This window comes from Pleurodeles waltl, chromosome 5, assembly GCF_031143425.1.
Source record: "Pleurodeles waltl isolate 20211129_DDA chromosome 5, aPleWal1.hap1.20221129, whole genome shotgun sequence".
Taxonomy (NCBI): Eukaryota; Metazoa; Chordata; class Amphibia; order Caudata; family Salamandridae; genus Pleurodeles; species Pleurodeles waltl.
In genome coordinates, this window is record NC_090444.1 from 320186571 (window position 1) to 320214219 (window position 27649).

The 27649-nt window shown below is 39.8% G+C and overlaps 1 protein-coding gene across 21 annotated transcripts in view; it reads right to left on the reverse strand.

Moving 5' to 3' along the window:
• NRXN1 (neurexin 1) overlaps positions 1 to 27649 on the reverse strand; it is a 1474248-nt gene that overhangs the window by 1272254 nt on the left and 174345 nt on the right. For 8 of the 21 annotated variants that reach the window (XM_069234058.1, XM_069234055.1, XM_069234049.1 and 5 more), the window contains exon 3: positions 12396 to 12425. The exons of 7 other annotated variants lie outside the window; for them this stretch is intronic. In XM_069234058.1, coding sequence (XP_069090159.1) covers positions 12396 to 12425 — 30 coding nt within the window. Of the gene's footprint in view, positions 1 to 12395; positions 12426 to 16077; positions 16096 to 27649 lie in introns of all 21 variants that reach the window. 6 more of the 21 variants (XM_069234056.1, XM_069234052.1, XM_069234050.1 and 3 more) reach the window with 1 other exon arrangement.

Sequence of the window (27649 nt, forward strand, 5' to 3'; positions counted from 1 at the left end):
TAGATGGGTCTAGCACCAAAGTATAAATATGGAGTTAGTTTTGCACCGAATTAGATTAAAAAAAAATGAAACTAATTCGGTGCAAACAGAGTATAAATATGCCGCAGAGTATAAATATGCCCCTAAATATGGCGTTAAGGCCATAGAATCATTTTTTGCACGGGAACGCCTACCTTGCATCTCATTAAGGCAAAGTAGGTCTCCACTTTCAAAAAATGACTTTAATTCCATAAAGTTGGTGCTAGAGGGGTCTAGCACCAAAGTATAAATATGGAGTTAGTTTTGCACCGAATTAGAGTTAAAAAAAATGACACTAATTCGGTGCAAACAGAGTATAAATATGCCCCCAAGTTTGGCAGAAGGATAGCTTCGGTCTGCAGATTAATTTTTTTGTTAAATGGCGTAAATCCTTTCTGTAGTTTAGGAGAAATTAAAGGAAATCCAAAAAAGTATATCTGGGCGGACCTTAAGCACATATCTTATGGTGAGATCTGGTTGCTGTCAGCACTTTAATCAGGAAGTGCTGGCATGCATCTTGGGACCAATATATATGAAAGCACCCATTTTAGCTAGTTTTAGTTACAATATAAATCATTTGTTGATAGTACCATACTAATTTTAGGAATTGTGGTGTGTTCTAAGGTGGTTTTACCATGCTGGGATTTCATGAATCATGTTTGAGAGAAAACTGTTTTCTCATGATTTCCCATAGAGATGATGGAAGGAGCTCTAGAAGCAAATATGAGAGCATATTTTCTGTAAATTCACACCATCTTTCTCAGCCATATGAGAATGAAATCTGACATTTCAGTAAAATCCTCCCAGAGTGTTGTAAGGAACAACTAAAGCACTAACAGTCTCACTTATGACAAAAGTGTGGCACACTTGATTTCATGTTGATTGAGTCAAACTGGTAAAACATAAAACATTTTATTTAGAATAAAACATACTGAGGGGATTCATTTTGTCATAGAAATGATGGTTAATGCTGTAGGGGAACCAGCCTTTACAACAAAACTGAACCACACATGCCATTATCACGCAGGATTAAGCATGCATGTGACATTACTGCACAAGACATTACCACTCATACCTTTACAATGTACAGGCCTTTACCACGCATGCCATTGTAGTGAATTTCGTTGTAAAGGAATGAATGTTAAATACATATTTGTTTTAGAGGTTTTAGGGGTAAGTTTTAGGAACATATATATATGTACACATGGGAAAGGTAATTTTTAGGGTTTAGGGTGGGTATGGGTTTTTGAGTGGCAAGGGTAATTTTAGGTTTTAGTGTAACTATGGATTTTTGGGTGGCAGTGGACATTTTAGGGGTTAGGATTGGTAAGGGTTTTTAGGTGGCAGGGGTAATTCTAGGGTTTAAGGTGGGTATGAATTTTCGGGTGGCAAGGGTAATTTTAGGGTTTAGGGTGGGAATGGGTTTTTGGATGGCAAGGGTAATTTTAGGGTTTAGGGTAGGTATGGGTTTTTGAGTGGCAAAGGTAATTTTAGGGTTTAGGGTGGGTGTGGGTTTTTGAGTGAAAAGTGTAGTATAGGGGTTTAGGGTGAGTATAGGTTTTTGGGTGGCAGAGGTAGTTTAGGGTTTAGGGTGCATATGGGTGTTTGGGTGGTAGTGACAAATTTTGGCTTTAGGGTAAGTATGGGTTTTTAGGTAGCAAGGGAACTTTTAGGGTTTAGGGTGGTTATGGGTTTGTTTGTGTAGCAAGGGCTATTTTAGGGCTGAGGGTGGGTATATGTTTTTGGGCGACAAAGGGAATTTTTAGGTTTTGGGGTAGGTATGGGCTTTTGGGTGGCATGGAACTATTTAGGGTTTATGGTAGGTATGGGGCTTTGGGTTTTAAGGTTTTCCTAGGGTTTAGGATGGGTATGTGTTTTGGGGTGATAAGGTGCTTTTAGGGTTTAGGGTGGGTAAGGGAGGAGGTTGGATTAACGTATAGCAATTAAAATGACTTTATGTTAAAAGAACGATAGAAATTCACTGAAACAAACAAAGGTTACAGGGAAGTTTTAGTTAGGAAACAGAATTTAAAAAACATAGAAATTCACTTAAAATTTAAACTAACTATAACTTGAGCCCTATAGTAACTATAACTCACGCTCTCGCCATGCACTGCTAATTACCCCAGATAATACAGCACCCATGACAACTTTTATAACAATATATAGTTACCTTAGGGCTCAAGCTTTAGTACTTGAAACAACTCTAACTGTAACTGCTGAATTTTGTATCATTTTGTATGTTTAAATTGTGAGACTAACTATGACGCCCCTGTAAACTTTTTAAATGAATTTCTATCAATCATTCAATCAATCATAGCATTTGTAAAGCACAGCATTATCACACCTATGGGTCTCTGGGTTCTGAGGGTGCAGTGTCTCTGTTGAAAAGCCACATTTTGAATCTCCTTTTGAGGAAGAACAGGGAGGGAGCTGTTCAGAGGTGGAGGGGCAAGTCGTTCCAGGACTTGGCTTCTGTGTAGGAGAAGGAGTCATCTCAGCTGCAGCTACGATGGATGCGAGGAGTCTGTGGGAGAATCAGCAAGGCAGAGCAAAGTTGTCTTGCTGTGACGTAGATGCTCAGTCGATGGTTGATGTAGGATGACCCTAGCTTGTGGAAAGCCTTGTATGCAAGTGTGAGGATTTTGAATTGGCATCACTTCTGGATGAGGAGCCAGTGGGGGTTTCTGAGGTGTGCGGTGAAGCTTGAGCACTCGTGGAGGTTGAGGATGAGTCTAACTGCGATGCTCTGTAGAGTTTGAAGTCTTTTAAGTAGCTGTGAGGACACAATGGTGTAGAGAGAGTTGCTGTAGTCAAGGCAGCTGGTGACCACTGTGTGAATGAATGTCTTTCTGGTGTCAGTAGGGATCCATTTAAAGATTTGGCAGAGCATATAGAGGATGTAGAAGCAGGAGGAGGCAAATGAGTTTACTTGTCAATTCATGGATAGTTGACAGTCGAGGATGATACCAAAATTTGGTGCTTGATCGGATGGAAATAGCATTGGTCCGAGTTCTGCTGACCCCTAGCTGTGGTCCCATACAGAGATGTTTTTCCTTAAGATCAGGACTTCCATTTTGTCAGAGTTTAGTTTTGAGGTAGCTCTTTTTCATCCATGTTGCTATGTTGGTCATGTTGTTGCAGAAGCTGGCTTTGGCGTTGTTGGGGTCTTTGGTGTGTGAGAGGATTAGTTGAGTGTTGTCAGCATAAGAGACTAGATTGAGCCTGTAGGATCTGACGATATCTGCGAGGGGGGTCATGTAGATGTTGAACAGGGATGGGATCCTTGGGGTATACCGCAGGTGATGTTCTTGGGTGTAGATGCAAAGGGATGTTGTCTAAGCTGTAGATGGAGGGTTGGGGATCAAAATTGTTGAATATGGTGGTGATCTTGCTGTGGAAGTAGTCTGCAAGGGTGTTGCAGAGTTCCTGGGATGGGTGGATGGTGGTCTCTGCTGCTATCGGGTAAGAAAAGTCCCTGATGATTCTGAAGAGTTCTTTTGTGTGGTTCACTGCAGTGCCAATGCGAGCAGTGATTGTTGGTCTTTTTGCTGCCTTGATGTGGTGGTGGTAGTTGTTGAGGGCAGCCTTGTAGGCAGCTCTGTTGGAGGCTTCCTTGCTCACGCACCATTGCTTCTCGAGTCGATTCCAGTCATGTTTGGAGTTTCTGAGCTCCAGAGTGTAACATCTTGCTGGCTTGGAGGTGGTGTTGGTTTTAGCTGGTTTCAGCGGGGTGACTATGTTAGTAGATTTGATGATCCAGGTGGTGACGTTTTGGATGGCCTTTTTGAGGTCAAGGCCTGCTGTGGGCTTGGGTTGTGCAGTTCCTAGGGCCCGTGTCCATGGGGTCTGTTACCTTGCCCCAGCTTTAGTGGTGGGTGCTGAGTTGCTTGGAGGTGGTGTGCTGGGAATTGAAGATGGCAAAGTAGACAAAGACATGGTCCGTCCAGGTAAGTTCAGTCACATGGGTGAATTTTATTTTGTTGCTAGAAGTGAAGATGGCATCCAGTGTGTGTCTGGTTTTGTGTGTGGGTTTGGTGACCAGTGGGTGAGGTCGATGTTGCTGAGGTTCTCTATGAAGGAAGTGGAGTTGGTGTTGTTGGGGTTGTTAATGTGGAAATTGAAATTGCTGAGAAGGGTGCAGTGCAAGGAGTCAAAGGCGAGGGGGAAGATGAAGTTGGCAATGGTGTCACAGAAGGCTGGGCATGATCCCGGGGGTCTGAATGCAAGGGTGCCTTGCATTGTGGTGTTGGCATCAGTCTGGTTCGGAAGTTGAGGTGCTCCACGAGTGGAGTTGGGTCATCATCTGTAGTGGTGCATTGGATGGTTTCCTTGAAGATGATGGCAATGCCCCTGCCATGTCTGTTGATGCGGCCTCATGTATCATCTTGTTGCCATCAGGAGTGGCATGGCGATATTGGGGATAGAGTAGGATTTTATCCATGTTTTGGGGAGGAAGGCAACGCGTGGGTCATTGGTGGTGATGGTGTCCCAGATTTCCGTGGTGTATTTGTATAAGGAGGGGCGTTTAGGAGGATGCACTGGAGTAGTGGTTCGTAGTCTGCTGTGTGGGTGTGGTGTTAGTGTGTGCAGGTGGGCCAACATTGCAGTAGAATGGCAGTGTAGGCCGCTGAATTGTACTTTGGTTGAGCGTGGGTAGGTGGTGAAGCAGCTGTTGATGAGGTGTCCATCCTTTAGGGCCTGGAGCTACTTGGTGGTGTAGTATTAGGGGGTAGGAGGACCTGGGATCCTGGTGCTGGACGTGGTCCAGACGCAGGTAGGTGCAGACAGGCTTGCCTTTGGCGTGCCTTCAGTGTGCCCGCTGGGCGCATTCACTGCACACCCATGCTGCAGCCCCAATTATATGTCCTTGGAGAGGCCAAGGTGGGAAGAGAGAAGGCGGGAAGGCGAGAGCAGCAGTGGCGCAAAGGAGGCATCGAAAGGGGTGTCAGCAGATGCAATCAGGCTCAGGAATGCAGATAGAGCTGTCTCAATCAGGCTCCGAAATGCAGGAGGAGCTGTAGCAATAAGGCCTAGGAATGCTGGTGGAGTTGTCACAATTAGGCTCAGAAATGTAGGCAGAGCTGTCGCAATCAGGCACAGGAATGTGGGTGGAGCTGCTGCAATTGGGCTCATGAATGCAGGCGTATCTGTCAGCAGCGGATTTACATATTGAGGAGGATTGGTCTACCTCCTACCACTGACACTGGCAGTTGGAGTGCACCGTGTCTGGACCATGACCTTTTGTGAGAGAGAGAGAGTCAAATTTTGGCAATGAGGTTAATTAAGAGGTTACATCGTAAACACTAGATCTCAACAATAGGCACCACATCATGTGATGTAGTTCTTATGTTAATTGTTTATTATGGGGTAGTTAGCTTAAAAGTATTTTTTTAAACAGGGAACTGTTCACTTAAATTAATTAGTGAAATACTGCCCTCTGATATTTGGGTGCTTTTTGTAAATTGAAAAGGAAACACAATATTATAAAGTATAGTGTATATAATTTAGCAAAAACACTTGAGTTGTTATAAAAACATATTCTGTCTATTTAGAGGACAGAATGAATAGATTGTTTATTAACACAATGGAAAATTGGCAGGGCCAGTGGAAATATGTGATTCTGTGGATGCATAGCTGAGAGCAACTGCAATCTTGTTATGTGTATATACACTTGTATATGCAGCAACTTCTTTCACCATCAAGTTACTACTCAACTGTGTTATGTATTTCACTCAACCACGATTGATGAGCAAACTGTGAAAAGGGTCAATGAAGTAAACAGACAAAGGGGGTCATTCTGACCCTGGCGGTCTTTGACCGCCAGGGCGGAGGACCGCGGGAGCACCGCCGACAGGCCGGCGGTGCTCCAATGGGGATTCCGACCGCGGCGGTAAAGCCGCGGTCGGACCGGCACCACTGGCGGGGTCCCGCCAGTGTACCGCGGCCCCATTGAATCCTCCGCGGCGGCGCAGCTTGCTGCACCGCCGCGGGGATTCCGACCCCCCCTACCGCCATCCAGATCCCGGCGGTCGGACCGCCAAGATCCGGATGGCGGTAGGGGGGGGTCGCGGGGCACCTGGGGGCCCCTGCAGTGCCCATGCCACTGGCATGGGCATTGCAGGGGCCCCCGTAAGAGGGCCCCTACATGTATTTCACTGTCTGCTGCGCAGACAGTGAAATACGCGACGGGTGCAACTGCACCCGTCGCACAGCTTCCACTCCGCCGGCTCGATTCCGAGCCGGCTTCATCGTGGAAGCCTCTTTCCCGCTGGGCTGGCGGGCGGTCTGAAGGCGACCGCCCGCCAGCCCAGCGGGAAAGTCAGAATTACCGCCGCGGTCTTTTGACCGCGGAACGGTAATCTGACGGCGGGACTTTGGCGGGCGGCCTCCGCCGCCCGCCAAGGTCAGAATGAGGGCCAAAGTCTATTACACCCATGTAAGAAATCAAGAAAACATGATAATGAGGTACGGTTTATCAGAACTTTTTCTAATCAGACATACATGATGAGAAGAATTTTGAATAAACACTAGCATGCATTGCATTTGGACAGTACACTCAGGAAATGTATAGATGAAGTTCTGTGGATGACTTTCAGAAGATGCCACTCCCTTAGGGACAATCGGAGTGCAACCAGATTACTAGCCAGTTACCAAGAGAACAACCACAAGTCTTTTTTTGTGTGTAAGAATTGCAAAGCCTTTACCAACAGCTGTGATGTGACCAAATCTATAGTTACAAATAGTACTAGAGATTTCAGGATTACTAAATTTACCACTCGCAAAACAGAATATTGCATAAATTGCCTACTATGTCCTTGCAACAGGATGTATGTGGGCAGTATCATTCACAAAGCAAACAAAACGTATTGGAACATTAAGAGCTATAAATTACAAAGAGTCACAATATCCTGTAGCGCGTCACTTTGCTGACATCCATTATAGTAACACCAATCTGCTTCGCTTCTTTGTTGTTGACACTGTCTTACCCACTATAAGGGAGGGAGACAGAGAAAAAGCCTTACAGCGGTTAGAGTCCAGATATATTCTGAATTCTGATACCTAAGTTCCTTAGGGTTTAAATTATAATAAAGAAATGGGAGTTCATTTGTAATCTTATAAAGAGGCTTGATATTAGAATGACCTTCTGTGACCCTCATGTGTGTTCAGATATGTTGACCCAATTTTTGGATTCTTTGGTATTTTTTGTGTTTTTCACTTAGGTTGTCTGTACTGGGTCAAGGTGCATAACATTGTCGTGGGATTGGATTACTTGGATGAGTTGTCAGATTATAGCATGCTGTGTGTGCCCACTTGGGTGACAAGTATTTTTTGAAGTTTTTCTAAGCTTTTCTTGAATGTTTTTCTAACATTTTTCTCACTCTTTTTCATCCTTTTACTTTTTTTTCTTTCTTTTCCTTACTTTCTTAGTTATTCAGGCTCATTATGAATTCTTGATTGACTGTTTAAAACGTTGAGAACTGCATCTGAACATTTTTAGTACAGTGTACAGGAAACAGTACCCGATATCCAATATTGACTGCCCACTATGGTGAGATGTATGTAGCCTTTGCATATTAGTCTTTGTACTTCAAATATGTCTGCATTACCCTAGGCCATAAGTTTGAGGTTTGCACATTGACAGGTGTATGCATTACAAGTTGACGCAGGTATGCAGACTCAATCCACATGGACAGTTTTTGATGTTGTATCAGTATTATCATATATATATATATATATATATATATATATATATATATATATATATGTATATATATATATATATATATATATGTGGGATACCAACATGTGCAGTACACTAGACTTCCATGCCTTTTGTATTAACTATGAACACAGCGCATACATTCGCTGAAAATGAATGCTGATAATGAGATTTCTCTCTGCACAGTATATATTGACTGTATATGCGGATTAGCACTTTCACTTTCAGTCATGTTATTTACTTTGCATGATTGTATATGTATGGACATAAGATATTGTATAACACTACTAAATTGCAGTGACTTGTTTACTTTTCTTGCATTTTTCAGGTTGCTTCCATGGTTTATATGTTCAATAAAGTATAAGCACTACACTCCAAGATGGTGTCCATTGTTTCCTTCTAGTCCCGCAACAGTGTTGACCCCTTCTGTTCACCTTGTCCTTGATTACTTCACTGTGAATATGATGAAATCCCATAATCCATGAGAAAGGCCTGTACTGGGGCAAACTGGCCAGACCCACTAATAAACTGACACACACACTCTCACATCGACTATCACACCCAGATACACCCTGTCACACCTATTCCCACACAGACAGAGACAAGGCACAGCCAACTCTTGCCAGGCACGGCCAAAGGTTGTAAGCAGCAAAGGTTTAAGGTGGCTGTGGCCAGGCCCTGTGGCCAACTGCCACCATGCACAGCCTTCCCTGTTTGAGCAAAACATACTTTTAAGCTAACTACTCCATAATAAACAATATAAAAACTCTATAACTTGGGGTGATGTCTACTGCTGTGGTCTAAGGTTTACGATATAACCTCGTGGTTAACCTCAGTGCAAATATTTAACCAATATATATATATATATATATATATATATATATATATATATATTTTATTTTATTTTTACTTTAAAAAAAGGTTAGAGGGACGTTATAGTTGGGCTCATGTTTTAAACATACAAAACCATAGAAACTCATAATATAGTTAGAGTTATTTCAAGTAACTATAACTCATGACCTAAAGTAACTATAACTCATGTCCCTGGCATGCACAGTTATCTGATCAATAATTTTACTGCAGGTGATACAATGATATTATCAATGATGTTATCAAAGATGTCATTTTAGCAGGGCATGCTGAGGGCACAAGTTATAGTTACTTTAGGGCAAAAGTTACTTGAGACAACTCTAACTATAACGGGTGAATTTCCATGGTTTTCTACATTTAAAATGTGAGTTTAACTATAACGTACCTGTAACCCTTGTTTTTCTACGAGTATTTCTATGTTTTTTTAATTCTATTTCCTAAATATATCTGTAACCTTTGTTTTTTTGTGTGCCTTACAATGATTTTTTAATGTGAATTAATTTTCATTACTGTACGTTAATACAACTACCACCAGTCATATCCCCAAACATTCTTAATCTATTTTGTCTCAGGGTGGTCATGGTCCGTGGGGCTGTAACAGAGCCACCCGGCCCTTCACATTCCTAATATATTTTGCCCCAGAGAGTTGGTGGTCCCCAGGGCTGCAGGAGGGCCATGCAGCCCCCGGATTCTTAATGTATTTAGTCCCGGGGAGGTGGTGGTCCCCGGGGCTATGGCGGAGCCACGTGCCCCCTGCATTTACTTAGATCATAGGCCCGGGGAGGTGGTGGTCCCTGAGGTTGTGGGGGCTGTGTGGTCGTCCCCACTGCATTTACTTAGAACTCAGCCCCAGGGAGGTGGGAATCCCTGGGGCTGAGGGGTACCAGATGGCCACCTCAATTCAAAATGTTCAATGCCCCAGAACATGGCCCATCCATGGGCTTTACTGAAACAAGCATAGGAGACACTCTTAGTTTTTTCTGGATTTTTGGCAGATCTGCAGTGACTCTAGCTGATGTTTAAAAAAATGTTTTTTTGGTCTGGGGGCTCCCTCTGGGACCCCAGCACCAGAGCTAAGGGGTCAGGGAGTCCCTACCCTGGCCCCTTTTCTTTTCTTTATCTTTTTGTCAAGGACTAGGAAGAAGTTGATTCCCAACATGGCTGCCAACAATTTCTTGTTGAAAAATTGGCAGCCAATCAGATCTCAGCACGAGATCAGGAGGGTTCGCTGAGCCTTCGCGTCACTCTAAATACAAATTTGTTTTTTCTTTAAGTTCTGAAAAACAAATAAACAGATTTACACCAAATAACAAAAGGGCCACTTTTGTTGCAATTCTGTCCAGTGGTTCGGGTGCTATTTCTGTTCAAAATCCCTATGGAAAAATTCATAGTGAAAAAGAGTTTTGCCCCCTCCTTTTCTTTCTTGGCCCTGCTTGACGGATCACTCCGAAACTTTACAGACAGACTGTCATGTCATATTTTTTGGGAAAATATTGTGAAGATTCATCAAACGGCACCAAAGTTATTAGCAAAGTTAAAAACAGATGGTGATGTACAACTAAATAAGCTATTAATATTGTAACTTTGGGTGATGATTGTGCATGCACAGTACACAAAACCTGAACATACGCACACTCTTCCCTTCTCCCTCCCTCTCTCTCTTTCTGTCTACCTCTCTTTCTCTCTGTCTCTCTCTCTCACCCTCTCTCTCTATGTATATATATAATATAAATATATATGTATATATAAATGTGTGTGTGTGTGTCACATATTACATATACAATATAAACATGCATGAAGGAAGCTCCAACAAAGAGGGTAATGTTATGTCTGTATAGTTCAACTGAGCATGATTGCACATCTTTACTGACTACATTTTGTTTGAACGTCTTTGATTTAAGTGCTTTTTCATGTATTCACACCACTGTTATTTGCCCCGAAAGAGCAGGCTACACATCAAGAGGAAAGTTTGGTTTTTGGATACATATTGCATATGTGTGTGTGTGACTGTATATATTTGTTTCAAATAGTTATGAAATATAAAAATGCATTGCATTCCTAGAGGACCTAAAGTATGTTTAACATGGGTAAAATACATTTTTTCTTTTAGCATTAAAACAGCCACAACTAAACATTCTTTCAAAGTCACAAAATGTTCAACTTGTCTTTGACTATTACTAAAATGTTTAGAACAGAAATCGAGGTTGCAATTTTAGATGATGTGCAGAGAGGTCTGTTCTTTCTATTGTTGGTTTGAAGATTATTTTACTACAGACTTCTTTCAGCACGGTTTCTTCTTTGCCAGATTTGAATCTCATACACTCTTTTATTTCAACAGATTCCATGCTTATATTTAATTATATTGATAGAGAAATAGCTTACATTTTTGATATCAGAATTATGTGTAAACTTACCAATTGACAAATAGCCTTCAGCTGGTGTCAATGAAACCTTAAATAAAAAAGTCTCTCTGCAGCTCCTCTTCTGTTAGTTTTAAATTCCCATCTTTGGCCAGCTATCATCAGACATTGTATACAATGCTCCTCAAAATGTGAGATATGTACAGTACTGACATACCGTGAACTAAAGAATTCACATGCTATAACTTACATTCAAGGTGTTGCGGACTACGCATCCGGTCACTCCATGGTTGAGCAAATCAAAATTGCTAACACCTCCATTTTACCAATGACCTAAGAAACATACCTGGTATCTGGTAATAGCCTCTTCAGTCTGATTATGAATGAATTTCTGGTTAGATTGTTTATATTATATTACATTTTATAACTTTCAACAAGAAGTCTTACAGGTTCCAGAGGCGGGGCGCACAGGTGGAGATTTCTGCGTTGTTTGCATCCGTGCAGTAGTAAAAAAAGAACATTCACCTACCTTGGTTTGTCAGTGCAAGCAGCTCTAGAACAGTTTTATAAACATAGTTTTATAACTGGCAAATACATAATCGAAAAGAAAAAGGGTTGAATACCTTTACTTTTACCTATGGATTTGATGGAATGGTTCCATGAAGAAAGCATATCCAGACAAGAGAGGATAAAGAAGAGAAGAGAAACAACAAATACGATTTATGAATATATGTATATGCAACCATAACTGAACATAAAAAAAGAAAAATGTAAGAGGATAGAATAGAACATGAGAAGTGGATGAAATGGGGATGAGTTAAACCTTCTAATTAAGTACATGCTGGGAAACACGGAGGTATCCATGCTTAAGACGATGAAATGACTGAGAAAATGGTATCAAAAATGGTTTACAGAGGTGGAAAGTCAGTGATTTCATTATGTTGCAAAAGTGTACTTTCAGCATTCAAGAAGTTGGGAGCAGGTGCTTTCTGCATGTTCCAATCAGCCATGCATCAATGTAAATGAACTCTTTACTTAATACAATATGATAAACTGAGTTATAATCTTCACAAGATACATTTTGGAGCACTTGGGTGCTTGTTTAGTCTCTGCAAGAATATTATTTGTGGAATTTCTCATAAAATGTGTCTTATCAATGCATGGACTTTACCTATCAGCATCTTATCTGTCTCATTTCCTTTCAGTTATTATATTGCAAAAATAAAAAAGAAGAAACTAAAAACATAAGGTGCAAACAAACAAAAATAAAACGAGGATGATGGGACTGAAAATCATGTATTTTATTTGCAGCCACAGAGAGCTTTCAGGCATTTGGCGGCCATCTTGTGCAGTAATGGAAATAAAGCAGCTACAGAACAAGAAGAAACAATGAAAGCAGAGTGGAAAAGGAACAGAGCCCATACCTTGGTCGCCCATCATCAGGTGCGCCAGACCTTGAAGGGAAACAAGAGCACAGTCAGCAATAAACAAGGGAGCATGGGAAGGTGATGTTGTCAGAGTGACAAGAATGTTTTGCGACAGGCATCTGTTTCCTACGAGATGTCTGCATCACAGTGGGACATCAAAAAGCATTGTTCAACCACTGGTTGGAATGCTCTGGGACAGAGTCAAATAACTGTAATGCAAACACTGGGCAATTCATTTTTGCACATTTCTTCCATGCTATCATACTTAGAAAAAGTAAATAATGAGAAAATGATTTTGCCTCCAAACCAATTCCCTATGTATGCTTTCTATCTTGTATGCACATTTACTTCAAATCCACAGGTTGAGTGCTATACTCTGTACATACTTTGACTCATGAATAAGGAAATAAGGAAAATGGGCTGGGTCTGATCTTTTTCCCCTCGTCGAAAATGAGCGTTTCAAATCATTAAATAAAGTAGTGAAACGATTTTGTATTACACTGAAATGACAAAGCTTTCCCTTCTCATTCCTTGAAAGGTATGCATGATAATGATTTCAATGTTCTCTGTCATAGGGACAGGGGCGTCAGAAATACGTCAACATAGTTAGGTCGTAAATGTACACATGTGCTGTACCTGCCTGTAAAATACACGGTATTTCAGCAAATATCAGATGCCCCAAATAAATAAAATGATGTATTATGTGCAGCTGTGACGATCAGATTCCTGTTAAAGAAGTCATTTTTGTTTCAAAGCATTCCAGCTCAGCAAGTTAAACCAGTAACCACACACAAGCTACATTTCCGCTAAAAGAAAAAAAAACACATGCAAACTTAGCAGAGAAAGATTGAAACAGTAAGTGCCAACTGGTTTCACATTGTATTGCTATACCTGTAGTGGAAAAGGTTGGTGCATCCTTTTGTATGCAAGTGATGTGAGGTTTGATTAACTCTTTCACTTGCTTCTGTGCTGGTTGTGGTTTTTTGTTGTACATTATTACCTTGTAGTACAATTTTTATTTGTTCTCTTCTCTGTAAGACACTGAAAAATGTGTGTGCTTTCCTTTAATAAATTTTGCCTTATAAAACATGTAGTGATAATACAATGTGTTGTTAGTTTTTGGAAATTTGAGCTGAAACTCAGACATCCGACTATCTTAATTTCTGCCAAGATAGAATTTATTATACATTCATCTATTAATGGGATTCAGTTGGACAGCTGAATATTTAGAGCAGATGATATATAAAAGCAAATTGATCTGGTATAAGTGAGGTAATACAATTACATAGAGTTGGATTAGTTTCTTTAATCTTTTTTCATTTTGATTTCTGAGGTACTGTACAACATTTATAAAGGGGCAGCAGTTGGGATAGAAAGGACAAGAAAAGCCAGGTCTACCGGATGACTACATTCTTTCTCTAAACACCCTCTCCTTGTCTTTAAGGTATGTTCTTTTTTATTTGCAGCCCAAAAGCAAAAAAGAATTATATTAGAATTTATTATAAAGTACTTTCAGCTTTAGTATAAACATAATTTTGCAAAAATAAATGGCAATCCACAATTCTGGGGGTTCAAAAAATGTAATAGCACAGCCTATTAGGGAATAGGTTTCCGTACTTAAGGCTTCTACATATGGACAATGGGTAATAGCCTGGTTATATAAATTATCAATCAATATAATTTTTTGGGGAAGGTGAACATAAATCTAAAATAACTGAATTATAAATCGAGGAATGAAGAATGTAACTTCTAAAGAATCTGAAGTCGTAATGTTTGCAAAATGACACCTTTATATATCATATATAGCTGTGTCTGTGTTATCCTTTATTTAGCATAAAGACACATACATATTTTAATTAGAAACAAGTGTTATTTTCCATTTATGATACACTGCATGTAGACACATATTTATATGCTATGAGTGCTAAGTGGATGATTTTCGAAAACACACAACCTTCTCACTTTCTTAGCAGGTACATTGATGATTGGAGAGAAATAAGCTAATCAATTTAGAAACTAGCAAACCACTCTGCAATTTGAAAGTCATTCTAGATTTGTTTTCCTTGTTGCTACAGGTGCCAGTAAAACTATTTTAGTCATGTATTAGATCCCAGTTCCTGCGGATTTAGGGGTTTCTTTTGATGTCACTCACAGAAACATTTGTGAGAAAAAATGACAAGTGCAGATTTTAATGTCCTTGCCAGAGCCATATACTGATTTCAAGGAAAGGTTACTTAAGGTGTATATGGTAGTGTAAATAGGCAAAATCTTCAAGATTTTACGTTCAATTACAATGACCTGCTCTCATGAGGAAAATGCGTATGTACCATAGTTGATTTAAAAAGACTGCATATTATATTTTCTTTGTTGCTTTTAGTTTGCAGGCAATTCGTCAGAAGAAAACTCACTGTACTTCAGTAAAGTAGTGAAAAAAGTGTCTTGGTATTTAAACAAGTGTGCAAAGACATGCATTTGCATATGAGGAATCTAAAAGAATGCTGCTAGTACAAGACATAGACATACACACTACAATCATATCAGGTAATGACACAATGTTGTGTTGTTCGTTCCTATACAAATGATAAACACGTGTCATATGTTTCAACGTAACTCTATGTTTAAATGGGAATAATCATATTTTAAAACTTATTTTTCTCACAACATGTTAGGTGACAAAACATTAATGCTCCATCATTACTCAGAGCCATCAAATACATTTTTGGATATATGCTTCTTGGAAGATAAAAACATTTTTTTAGAACCCATTGTTGAGTTTCATTTAAATGTTGGTATTTCAAAGTTTGCAACTGATTTTTGGTATGATTAATCATTTATTAACATATATAAGAGTTATTCTGTTTACTCCCCCTTTTTAAATTGTTTCTAGTTGTCCTGCAGGGGGGTGTACAAGTTAAAAAGAAATCTTGCTCTACAAAGTGTTCTAGGAGTCTGAATTCATTGATGCATGTGTATAATGTTAGTATTTTTGTGAAGTAAGCAATAGGCAATGGTGTGTTTTCAGAAGTTGTAGGTGGAGGGTGGTGTACTAGACTTTTGAAATCTAGATTTCAGTATTTGACTAGAACACCATGAGTCATACTACTTACCATTATTCTGCAACAGACATTGCATCAAGTTTCCTTGGTGTAAACTAATTAATTACCATCTACATGGTCATCAATCTCTTTTCTTTCCTTCTTTTATTACAGCATACATATATTATAGGTAATTGACATTTTGAATTAGTAGTAACAAGAGTTACATATTACGAAATACACTGGCCATCAATTAATTGTGAAGCAGCAACAAAAGATACATTTTAGTTCCTAATGTGAATGCTGTCATGCATTACGTGTTCTGCTCAGAAAGGATATAGCACCTTGGTGCAGAAGCCACATATGCAGTTTACAATTTGCAGAATAGAGCTCTTAAGGGACATTACCGTTCTGAAGTACATATGATTGTTTCATTAAATAGTATAATTTAAAGCAAATACAACATTTGCATATGCTCCATTTTGTGCTCTATATCAAATTGCAAATGAGCTGAACTAACTTGCAAATCATTAAAGGCATAACAAAAATGACTTACCTTGCCTATGGACAGGTACATCAGATCAAAATGTAATCAGCAAAGGAGGGGAGGAGCTAAGAAAAAAAGGTAAAGAAAAAACACCCACCTTCGACATAGTTGTCTTCTGTAAGCACATTGCAGGGAAGGAGAGAAAAGGAGAAACATTCATTAAGCAGCATGCAGACTGGAACGTGCCATTGCATGTCTTAATCATGCAAGGCATCAAACACAACATGCAAGAGCTCCATCGCTACCAACCACAGGGGAACACAAAGTGGCAAAGGGGAGCCCATCTGTGCAACACAGCCAAGGTGAGATGAAGAAAGAAAGGCCAGGTGTGCAGTGAAGCCATATTCATTTGCTTTCTATTGGATTCATGGACTATGCAATGTAAGACTATAGTTTAGCACAGTGAGTATTTCTAAGTAGGGTTATTGTAGTAAAATGTGCGGATCTGTTTTTTGAGAACATTTCCTCCTCTTCACACTATTCCATTTGGGATTTTATTTAAAACTCTTGTAAAATGACTATATTAAATGGACACAGTTGGCATTTTTTTTCTCTTGAAAGATGCATAGTAAATGACAGATTCATAGTAAATGAATTTTAGTATGCATTTGGTGTCATATTAGAATAGTGTTAATTCTTTTACTAAATAATAAACCTTAAAATCCGTAACGCTGATGATCAATCTTAGTAAATAGAAAACACCAGCATTCTAAGAATTGCACCCTACTTTATCTAAATATGTTTTGGGGTTGGTCATTTCTATTACGATATATGTAATATTTGTGTACAGTTATAATAAATAATCCTCCTGCACACATGTAAAACAGATTTTTTTAAGTAAACCTCTTTAGCACCTGGGAGGTAATATGAAATTATTGAGCCACCATTTCAGCAGAATAAAACACTAATTAACCAGTTCTTTTCTACAACGGTAGCAAAAAAGTATAGTATACGTAACACAAATATACTCTTTTTGCTCCTTAAAAGCATTATTTGCATTGTGGGTAGAACATAAGTGTTTCAGTCAAGTAATATCCTGAATTCTTATCACAATTAATAGGCAGAACATATGTTAAAAATGGCTAACAAGTCAAATGCCACTTAGCACCTTGAGTATTTCTGAAAGTGAGAGGATAATTCCTTCAGAAATTTCAGTACCTCTTTGAAATGGAAGTCAGTCATGACCTTCTTTATATTACTGAAATATAAAATGACACGATTTAAAAAATATAACAGAAGGTACAATGTGTGCATGGGCGTGTGTGGGTGTGTTTGAGGAGGAAAGAGGGAAAGCAAGCAATATGGAGAGGCACAGGTAGGAGAAGAGGCTAGTTTAACCTTCCAGTTGTGAGAAATCTTTTGATAAAAATATTCAAAACATATATTTCTAGAAGCAAATAAGCAAATAATAGAAAAGACTAAGAGATATTAGTTTTTGCTTACCTTTGAAAGTGACCATTGTGATATGAAGACCATTTTCAAAATGCTACACCCCTCTAAATTACATATATATGATACGTATGGACCTCAGACAGTTTTGAGGAGGGTAGTACAATTACAGATATCTCAAACCGTCCAAACCCCAAGATCTCATTCTGCATTTCTTGTGGTTCAAGACATGAATGAAGACAATTTCTAAATTAATCAGTAGACAATAATGAAAGAATAGGTAGAGAGGGGAGAAGATGACTTTTAATTGGGTACTGAACATAACTACTACAGGGTCAGGCATGTTACTGTCTTTGCCCTGCAGAAGATAAAAAAGTCTTAATTTTCTAATTCTGAGTTATGCATATAAATATTAGGGCCAATGGATGATGCTAAAACTCTTATTGGCACTGAACCTCTTAGGAGCCTTAAACAACTTTGTAATTCCTCACTGTCCTCACTGCATGAAAAGAGTAAAGCATCATCTGTCAAATAAAAGATGACAATGAGCTCTTTGTCCTTTTTTGCTCTCAAACTTTAATCAATGAGAAACTCTTAACCACATCACAGTGCAGGGTTTTCTGCTACATTTAGATTCAAATAACACCTAAAATGTATCGGAATTACAAAGATTTTAAAGAGACTTACAACGATAATGATTGCTTCTTGCTTGTGAGTGGATGTACAGATTTAAAACAGGTTCAACATATGGTTGCACTAGTGGGACAATTATATGTAAATGCAGGAAGCTGATTGGTACAGGCTTCTATTTTTAAATTAAATTTATTGAAAACATTCCTGAAATTAATGAGACTATTCTGAAGCAGGGAGGTGAAATATTATACAAACACATCAATTGTGTTGTCATGTTTGACTTACTTTCAGTGATTTTAGAAAAGAATGTTGAGTGCCCAATAATGACCACAGTTATTATGCTGCATATATCTTAATTTGTGTCCTTTATTTAAAGAAGAATGTCCTGTTCAAAGAGAAACTCAAATTGTTCCCACTCCTTAAATATTTCTCAGACACACAAACCACATTTCTACTGTGCTCAGTAATTGTTTGGAAGTTTACCTCGTGTGATGCACTGAAGATGCATTTGGTGACCATATTCAGTTCTTTTTTGCAAGAAGACATTAACTGATGCCTCAAAACTGTCTCACAAACCTTTGGCGACTCGACCTTTGCCCCACCCTTTCTACTCTGATGACATTACATTTCTGGTAAATGATGTGGAGTTTCAATGGACTGTCAGTTTTCAAAAAGTAAGAAGAACATTGATAATAGGCCAACCCAGCTAGTCAAACTTCATTACAAGCCCATAAATCATAAATCATTACAAGGGATCTAGGTCAACTAGCGGCACCATGATAGAACAAATGCACATAATTTATTTGCCATTAAATGTGAAAAATTGTATCATCCCTGTCAGGTCTTACTAAACCCTATTGCCAATAAAATAATCCTCACATTTCTCATGATTAAACAGTTAAATGTCCCACAATGGATGCAATTATCATCAAAGGTACGAAAATGACACAATCAGTAAATCAGTCAATAGCAAATTGTTAATCACTACTCCTTAAATGTATAACCTACTCCATTTTCTTAAACAGACGTTTTGGATATTCATTTTTCAACACCTGAAAGCACTGATCACATTATAATGCTTCTGTTCAGAAGAATTATCCAAATATGCAACCCCGAACTAACTAGACCCATGAGTGAATCATCTCAAAAAATTTCATTTCACCAAGAGGAGATCAACCCAAAAACAATCCAGTACCCCAAGCTGCCAATCAAAATACTTAAAGTGCAGTTCATCTGATTTAGACCTTTTCTATCCACAAAATGATGTGCGCACTACGAGAAATGACAAAACAGATAGTCTCTTCAGAAAGCTGCTTCTTCAACATTTACATTTACCATACAATCCAAAGGTGGACCAAGACAAAACAAATTCTCTTGTAATACAATTTACAGGGATAAAACAAGAAGTTCCAGCTTTAAATTGAACAAATATGAAAAATAAATGTTTGAATGGGCAAAACTGCATGAAGTGGAATGACAAAAAATCTAACAAATTATGGAATGTATTATGCTAAATTCAAGATTCTATTAAAAGTAACACTGCTAACTGAAGAACAAGTTAGGTAGCTCTCATCTCTACTTTTGAATACATCAGGTTGAAAATGTCTGTACCACAAATGGCCATAGCAATGCAAGTTCCAGACATAGGGGGTCATTCCGACCCTGGCGGTCCATGACCGCCAGGGCCGGGGACCGTGGAAGCACCGCCAACAGGCTGGCGGTGCTTCCTGGCCAATTCTGACCGTGGCGGTAAAGCCGCGGTCAGAAAAGGGGAACCGGCGGTTTCCCGCCGGTTTTCCCCTGGCCAAAGGAATCCTCCATGGGATTCCGACCCCCTTCCCGCCAGCCTGTTCCTGGCGGTTTACACCGCCAGGAAGAGGCTGGCGGGAACGGGTGTCGTGGGGGCCCCTGGGGGCCCCTGCACTGCCCATGCCAATGGCATGGGCAGTGCAGGGGCCCCCTAACAGGGCCCCATAAAGATTTTCAGTGTCTGCTTGGCAGACACTGAAAATCGCGACGGGTGCCACTGCACCCGTCGCACCGCAGCAAATCTGCCGGCTCCATTCGGAGCCGGCTTCATCTTTGCTGGGGCTTTCCCGATAAATGTCATCACTTTGTTGTGCACTCAAAGCCCAGATTAAGTTCTAACTAATACAATAGAGGATAGATGAGTAGGTGCCCATATTATCTAAATATATTTAATGCTTTTTCAGTTAGGTACCACCCTGCCTTCCTTCAAAAGAAGTTTGATACTACACATCTTGAAGGAAGGGTCTTAATCTTTCTTTCAATCATCTAATTACACATTTCAAAATATCTATTGAAAACTATGCATGATTGTTCCTATACATCTAACAGAGTATAGATAGAACAACCAGACTTTCATCCACAACGAACGGTATGCTAAATTGATATACTCTGTGTCATAGGAGGAGGTGATATTTAAGTTTACTAAGGAGTAAACACAAATAACTGCATCTCATAACCTAATAAATGTGATTGATAGTAGTACATAACAGCCTTAAAATTGTCTGATCATTGTTGTTTCTACTCTCTTCACAGCCCTTGCCTATTTTATTTGCTTATAATTTTAAATATTGTCTTTTTTGAGTTAAGGTTTCCAAGTATGTGCCCTGGAGATGGATGCAAAACATATACATTAAGCACTTAATGTATTATTATGTTATATTTTAATCAACTAAACTGCAGCTAGTTTGTGAAACAAACTTACTGTATCTGGTGAAGTACCGGAATAACAAGCTTTGGAGTTATAGTTTCATATATAAAGTAATACTTTTAGGTAAACTGCCCCTAAAATGTGTACTTGATGGAGAATATAATGGAGTTGCAAATGGATATAAGCTCTTGGGGTTTTTTGTTACCTCCACTGTTTAAGGACAGAAGCTGAAAGCAAGTGCTACATTAACAGAACTAGCAATTAATAGACTTTTCACAAATCAAGTTAAAACTAGAACTAAAACTGACAGGTTTTTAAGTGCAAATCCCCATTTTGCTATGGCATGGTTTAAAGGTCTACTGCTTATTCAGGTCAAGAATATAATGAAAGCAGAGGTGATGTTTTTGCAGTACTGTTTTTATATACAAGAGGTCTGCAATTTAAAGGGAAAGTTTAGATAATTCATTAATGGAAACGAATATATGACAGATAACCCAAAAAAACATTTAGCTCAGTATTGTATGCAGATCTTCTTTAATAGGAGCCAAGTAAAGTATGGGCACTGCAAAACTCCTGAATATCATTCCTGTGTATATACAAAGATAACAATTGACATTGGCTATAAAATAAATGGAGCAATCTGTATATTTTGACACTGAGGTGGTATGTTTTACTCTAGCATTTATGTGTAAGGATGTATACCAAATAAAGAACTCAATTTTATCAAAATATTTTTTTAACCAATAGTTTTGATCCTTGAAGCCCATATAAGTATTCCTTACTCTTAAAATAATTATAATGTGAGCTTTGAAGTACCACTGGATATGAAATATCTGCTATTCTTATGCTCTAAATTGTCCAAAGTTCATAGGCTATCAGATGTGCCCATATCCTCTGAAAAAGATGAGCACACATTATTGCTAAAACCAAACGTCATCATGGTCTGTTTTAGACTTCTCAAACATCTTTTAAAAAGGTACACAAATATCATATTGAAATTAAACCATTCCACTCTCATGCTTGGCCCCTGTTTCTGCTCTCACTGTACACTCGCTATCTCGCTTCTTCTTTCTCTCTCTCTTTCTCTATTCCTCTCTCATCCCCAATAATAAACCACCAACACAATGTGAAATTTGCATCACCATGCATTGTATCGATCTAGAACAAGTTCCAATTTATTTGAAAATGATCATGAGAATACAGTGATTTGGTTTCATGCTACTACCATAGTTTGTTTACTATAGTTTGGTTTTAGATTATCTACTCTGTCAGATTTGCTCTACTGATGTTGTTTAATTGTGGATTTATTTCCCTTACTCTGATTCTTGTCTCTACACCAGGCCTCTTGTGATCATACTAAGCAGTTTCTAATATTGGAACACAGCTCAAAATAGCAGCTAATCGGGATAATACTAGGAGAATAGTTATTCTACACATGGTGCTAGTTTCACCTTAATTAATGAATTACACCATCCGATGAGAAGTAACGCTTTAGTTCAAGGGTTGTGTTTTTAATATATGATCCTATTTAGCCTAGTTTCTCCAAGTACAATTTCAGCTGGCATTAGTTCTTTCTCCACACATTATAATACATTTTCTTAGGTATTTACTGCAGTGTGAGATTTGAATGCAGATCTAACAGGCAGAAGCGAATGTTACAGTGAACATTTGTATTACATCGGGAGCAGCTTAAAAATGTTGCAAGGCCTGAATCTGGAAGATATGAAACTCATGTGAATTTAGTTGGAATATTCAAACTTAGCATTTGTCACAAATAATATCATTATATTGTGCAATTCTAAATGGATGAACCTGTTGCTTACTGAAGGTGGAATGTTTAATAAGAACTCCCAAAGTAACAGCTTAGATTTGAGATTTCATCCCATACCCCCAAATGTAATGAACTTATCACAGGGGTAGAAGGTGCTGGGCAAAAAGTAAAATATGTGGAATTGAACAGAAAATAAAGACATTGTAGGACATTCTTGCCCCCAGAAAGGTGGCTTCAGTCTTAGCCTCATAATGTAATATTTGATTTAGTTGTGTCAACTCTGCTGCACACTGTAGTGTCACCATACATTTAGGTCACTGTGTCATGTGATTAAGAGTGGGAATGCAGGTTATCTGGCCCTAAACAGCCTTACCAGAGATGTACTTATTTTTATACCTTTGACTCTATTACTTATCTCAGTTTTATTTGATACCTATCACTCCAGGCCAGTTGTAAGAACTTTAGAAAGTGTCGTAAGTTTGAGGATTAGTAATTGAACTTGATGCCAGCAGCCACAGAGCTCATGTAGGTGGGGGTAACAATAATGGGCTGGCCTCAAAAACTGTGCAGACAGGATTAGGCAAGTGTCCACCTTCAATTCCCACCATCAAAACTCTGCAGTTTATTTGGCTAGTATCATCTATTTTAAATCTCAAGTGTGAGTAAAGTAGGCTCCTACTGTTTGAGGGAGGATGGAAAGATATTTATCATGTTGAAACATTCATGTATGGTATAAGCAGCTTGCAAACTTGTTATATCAAAACTTGACTGGGTGAATTCACAAACTGCATTTTGTTGTACATAAAATAGTATTGAAGTAGTAATACACATATACTACAAAATGCATTTTACAAGCTTATGGCTAGTGACATTTGCCTTCTCTTCTCCTATCATTACTGTGTGGAGATGACCACAGTGGCATAGATGCCCACACATGTTGATGTACATTTTGGCAGTAAATATTTGAGGGATCAAGGAGAGTGATGGGAAAATGAGGAATATTTACTACTAAATCAGTGATCTTTAAAGAAACTTGAGTAGAAATGTAACAAGGGAAATACTAATAGAAACATAAAACAACAAAAGACCAAGACAAATGCGATCACAAAATACTGCTCTGGAGTCCTTGTAGCCAAAAATGTGCTTCGGTCTTAATGTTTCTGGGATTGTTTAGACTTGCATTTAAGTGAATTTACAGGTGAATTGCTCAAAACATTGCATTGCAAACATTGATTTTCTTTCGATAAGGAGATGGGTAGTGATTACCAGAGATTATTGCAATATGTGAAGACCTGCTAATAATGTTTTTAGGTGATGTTGCCTTTTTGTATAGTGGAAGAGTTGCTTAGTGTTCAATCTGTTAAGTAGGAGTGGACAATAAATAAACATGTCTGTAATCAAAGTTTGGGTTAAATATAGTTTGATAGTTTGCATCAATTTGCAAAGGTGCTTGAGGATGGTATCAACATTAGTTGTTTCAAAGAAATATTTGGAAAATAATTTAGTTTATTTTGGGTCCATAGTGAAATACTTCTTAAACATTGTAATTAGAATGCTGATTAGAATGTATTTGAGCTGAACGTGTAATACAAATGTTTTATATTAAAAGGAATTCCTGAAGCACTAATGTTTAAAGTGAAACATTGGTCAAATTCATTTCACAGTGGGGCCTAGCTGGACTATCTGGGTCACCCAGACCACTCCTCTAACAGGTAAGCACCAATCCAAGGAAGATCCCTTCTCTAACAGGCTGTATGCAGATACTGGGCTGAGCTGGACTGTAGTCTCATTTTCAGCCTGGACATATGTGCATGTATGCTCACCTTTTCACCTGTGACTAGCCTTTTACTCTGACTGTGCAGAAGAGGCCTTAAGTTTAAAGGCAGACACTGGTGGTTACCGCAGTCAGTCCATTTCCAAAGAAATTACTATGAGTGAGGCTCTGTTAATGAGAGTAACTCTAAGTAAAAGACCAAAACTGGGTAGTCAACAATGGAAAAAAACAGGGAATTCCAATGGACGGAACATTTTACTATATTTACAAAAAAAACAAAAAGCATGATCTTAGCCTCTAACTTAGAGTAATGTGATACATAATTTTATTTCAGTGACACAAAACATATGTAAACGTAAAACCTGCACCACTTCAATTTATACACAGGATATTGCTAGAATGTTCCAATGTACCTTCACCCAAAGTCTAAAAGCAGTACCGTGATGAACATAATGAATGTTTAATATTTTGGTCAGGACATTTACAGAACTTACACTGATCAGATAATTACTGCCATGTTTCTTAAAGACAGGGTGAACTTTGACAATTTAGAGGGCCTAAAACTATACAAGACTGCTGGGTCCAAGCAATACACAGCCTGCGGAAGCAGTTAAACTAGAATTGGAAGCATTTTGGCATTGAATAGTGCAGCAGCACTAGCACACAAGTGCAAATATGACCTCAAGAGCTGGTGGGTCACAATCGCTGGTGTATATAGCATGACATAAATGTTACATTCACTACATAAACCTTCCAATATGTTGAAAGATTAGCATATAATTACTATCATTAACTCAACTTATATTTACTTCTCGTGATGGGTCTAAGCAGAGTTAAGAATAGTAAGTAGAGGGGGCGTGGCAGGAGTGGCCGAGATGAGGGCACAGCATAAGGCGGCATTCACCACCTCCTTTTATACTCAGCCATTTTTGGCATCAACATTGTTCACAGCTCCTCATGACCGAAGCTCTCAGTGGCTGGAAGGGTTGGTCTACCTGAGGCTCAGAGTCTTGAAGCCCATTGGGGGCTGTAGTGCAGAGAAGGGAGAACATGCCTGGAGATGCCAACCTGCCCGGAGGGGTGGCTTGCAGATAGCTACAGCTGCCAGAGTGTGAAGTGCCAGAGCCAATCCGAGAGGGATAGCATGGGCAGAGCATGAAAGAGGAGGTAGAAGGGTCAGCGAGTACGGCTGGGTCCTCTTCAGAGCCTGGAGGAAGAGAAGGCAGTTAGTGCTAGGTGAGCCGACGTCCTTGCGCCATGGGCTCTGCCGGAAGGTTTGCGGGCCTTGCGGGCCTTGCGGGCCCTGTGCTTCATTTTTGGGGCTTTTGTGTGGCTGCTTCCCCTCTGCCCACAGACAGTGGTGGGGGCATTCCTGACCCTGAATACCCAGAAAATTTGAGGACCTTGCTTGGGGGCCATGTGTGGCCTCCCCCACAGGAAGTGACTAAATTCCGGGGGACCTGCGGGCCCCACCACTACATTGTCTTACTTACTATTCATTTTTGACGTGGGGATCTTGGCTCTGGTTGTTCATGCTGCTCTGGGGATACGTGGGCAAGTACAGACTGACGTGGAGAACACTGTTTGCATGGATATTGGAATCACCTGGGCATATGCGGAATACTAACAAGTGCATTATGCATCCTGTAGGGTCCACACAGACAGGGACATTGGGGCCTTCTCAACCCCCACTTACTTAAAAACTATTTGGAGTGGCGAGAGATGAAGGAAGTTTGTCTCCAGATCTCAACCACACGATCATAGTGGTCATCCCTAAGAAGAGTAAGCTGGGGTATCTATGTTCTTTTTAGCGACCTATCTTCTTGCTAAACAGTGAGAGTAAGATCTTGGCAAAGATTCTTTCAACAAGACTAACTGGGATGATGACTGGCTTGATACACCCTGATCAGACTGGCTTTATGCCTTGAAACTTCGATGGTTGCAACTGTGGTTGTATAGGATCGAGGCCAACAAGGAACATAGAGCAACCTTGTGCCTAGAAGCTGAAAAAGCCTTTGACTCAATAGATTGGTGATATTTGTTTGGAACCCTGAAGCTGTTTGGCTATGGGCCCAAGTTTTGCCAGCGGGGGGCTCATTTCTACAAGGCACCTACTGCATCAGTGCAAGTGAACCCGGTGATCTTCAAGACCTTTTTGCTAGGGAGAAGTACAAGCTAGGGGTGCCATCAGTCACCTCCCGCTGTTTGCCACTGCTTGGAACCACTGGCCTGCTAGGTGCACCTTAGGGCAGATATACGGGGCTCGTCCCAAGTAACAGATGCCTCTAAAAAACTGTCCAGCTGATGACATGTTGGTATTTTGGCAGACCCAGCTTGCTCTCTCCTGGCAGTGCTATTGGTGCATTACGACAAAACCAGATTGTTTCCTGTGACTAAACTAGGTACTATACTGGGTGACTTCTGAGCAGACATGGAGAGATGGTACAAGCTTCCCCTAATACTTATGGGCAGAGTTGCACTGTATAGAATGATTACACTACCTAATCTGCTCTATGTGCTACAAAACACCCCATTTCCCATTCTAGATAATTACTTTACCAAGCTACATTAAGTGCTCCAGATTTAGCTTTGGGATGGGGACATCCCTTGAGTAGTCCTATGGCACTGCCTGATATGCAAGCATACCCCATGGCTGCACTGCTATATACCATCAATAAGTGGAGGCACAGTCCATAAGATGAACCGGCATATAGGACAGAGAAAACGGTGATAAGATTGAGGACTCATGTTCATTACATACACAGAAAAGAGGACAGGTAGCACTTGCTCAAGCCCACTCAGACAACTGAATGGGTGTGGGATGAGGCTTCGAGAGACCTGGGTTGGAAGGGATGAATTGCTCAGGCCACCCCTCTGTGAAAGAGCACACGCTTAAACGAAGTAGGCAGGCTCACCAGCTTTCACCTCTGGGTGCAAATCGGTATGGAGAAGGTGAGAGATGGGCAGCGGAGGGGTACCCAAGTCATTTGAGACACTCAAATAGGAGTTCACCTTAGTCCCTGCCCAAACGTTCCACTACCTGCAGCTTGCCCGAGCCCTGAGGGAACAGGGGACCCTGAGAAAGGACCACCTGGAGTACAGTCTGCTGGAGAAATGTGTCCTGAAAAGTGAAGTTACCCACAAAGCGGTAGCTAAGCTATACAATTCATTGTGGGTTTGTCTAGTGCCAAACCTCCAGGAATTATACCACGGACAAGCTAGGGAAACATTGAAAATTATGGCAAACAGATGTTGATCCCCTAGAAAATATTGAATGGGAAGCGGCATTGATGCACCCGAGGGAGGTATCCATCCACACTAGCCTGCAACTGATTAAATTCAACATCTTCAATGGGACCTATTAGAATAGGTCCTGTCAACATTAAATGAGGAGAGCTAGCAGCCAAGCATGCATCCAGTGCGGT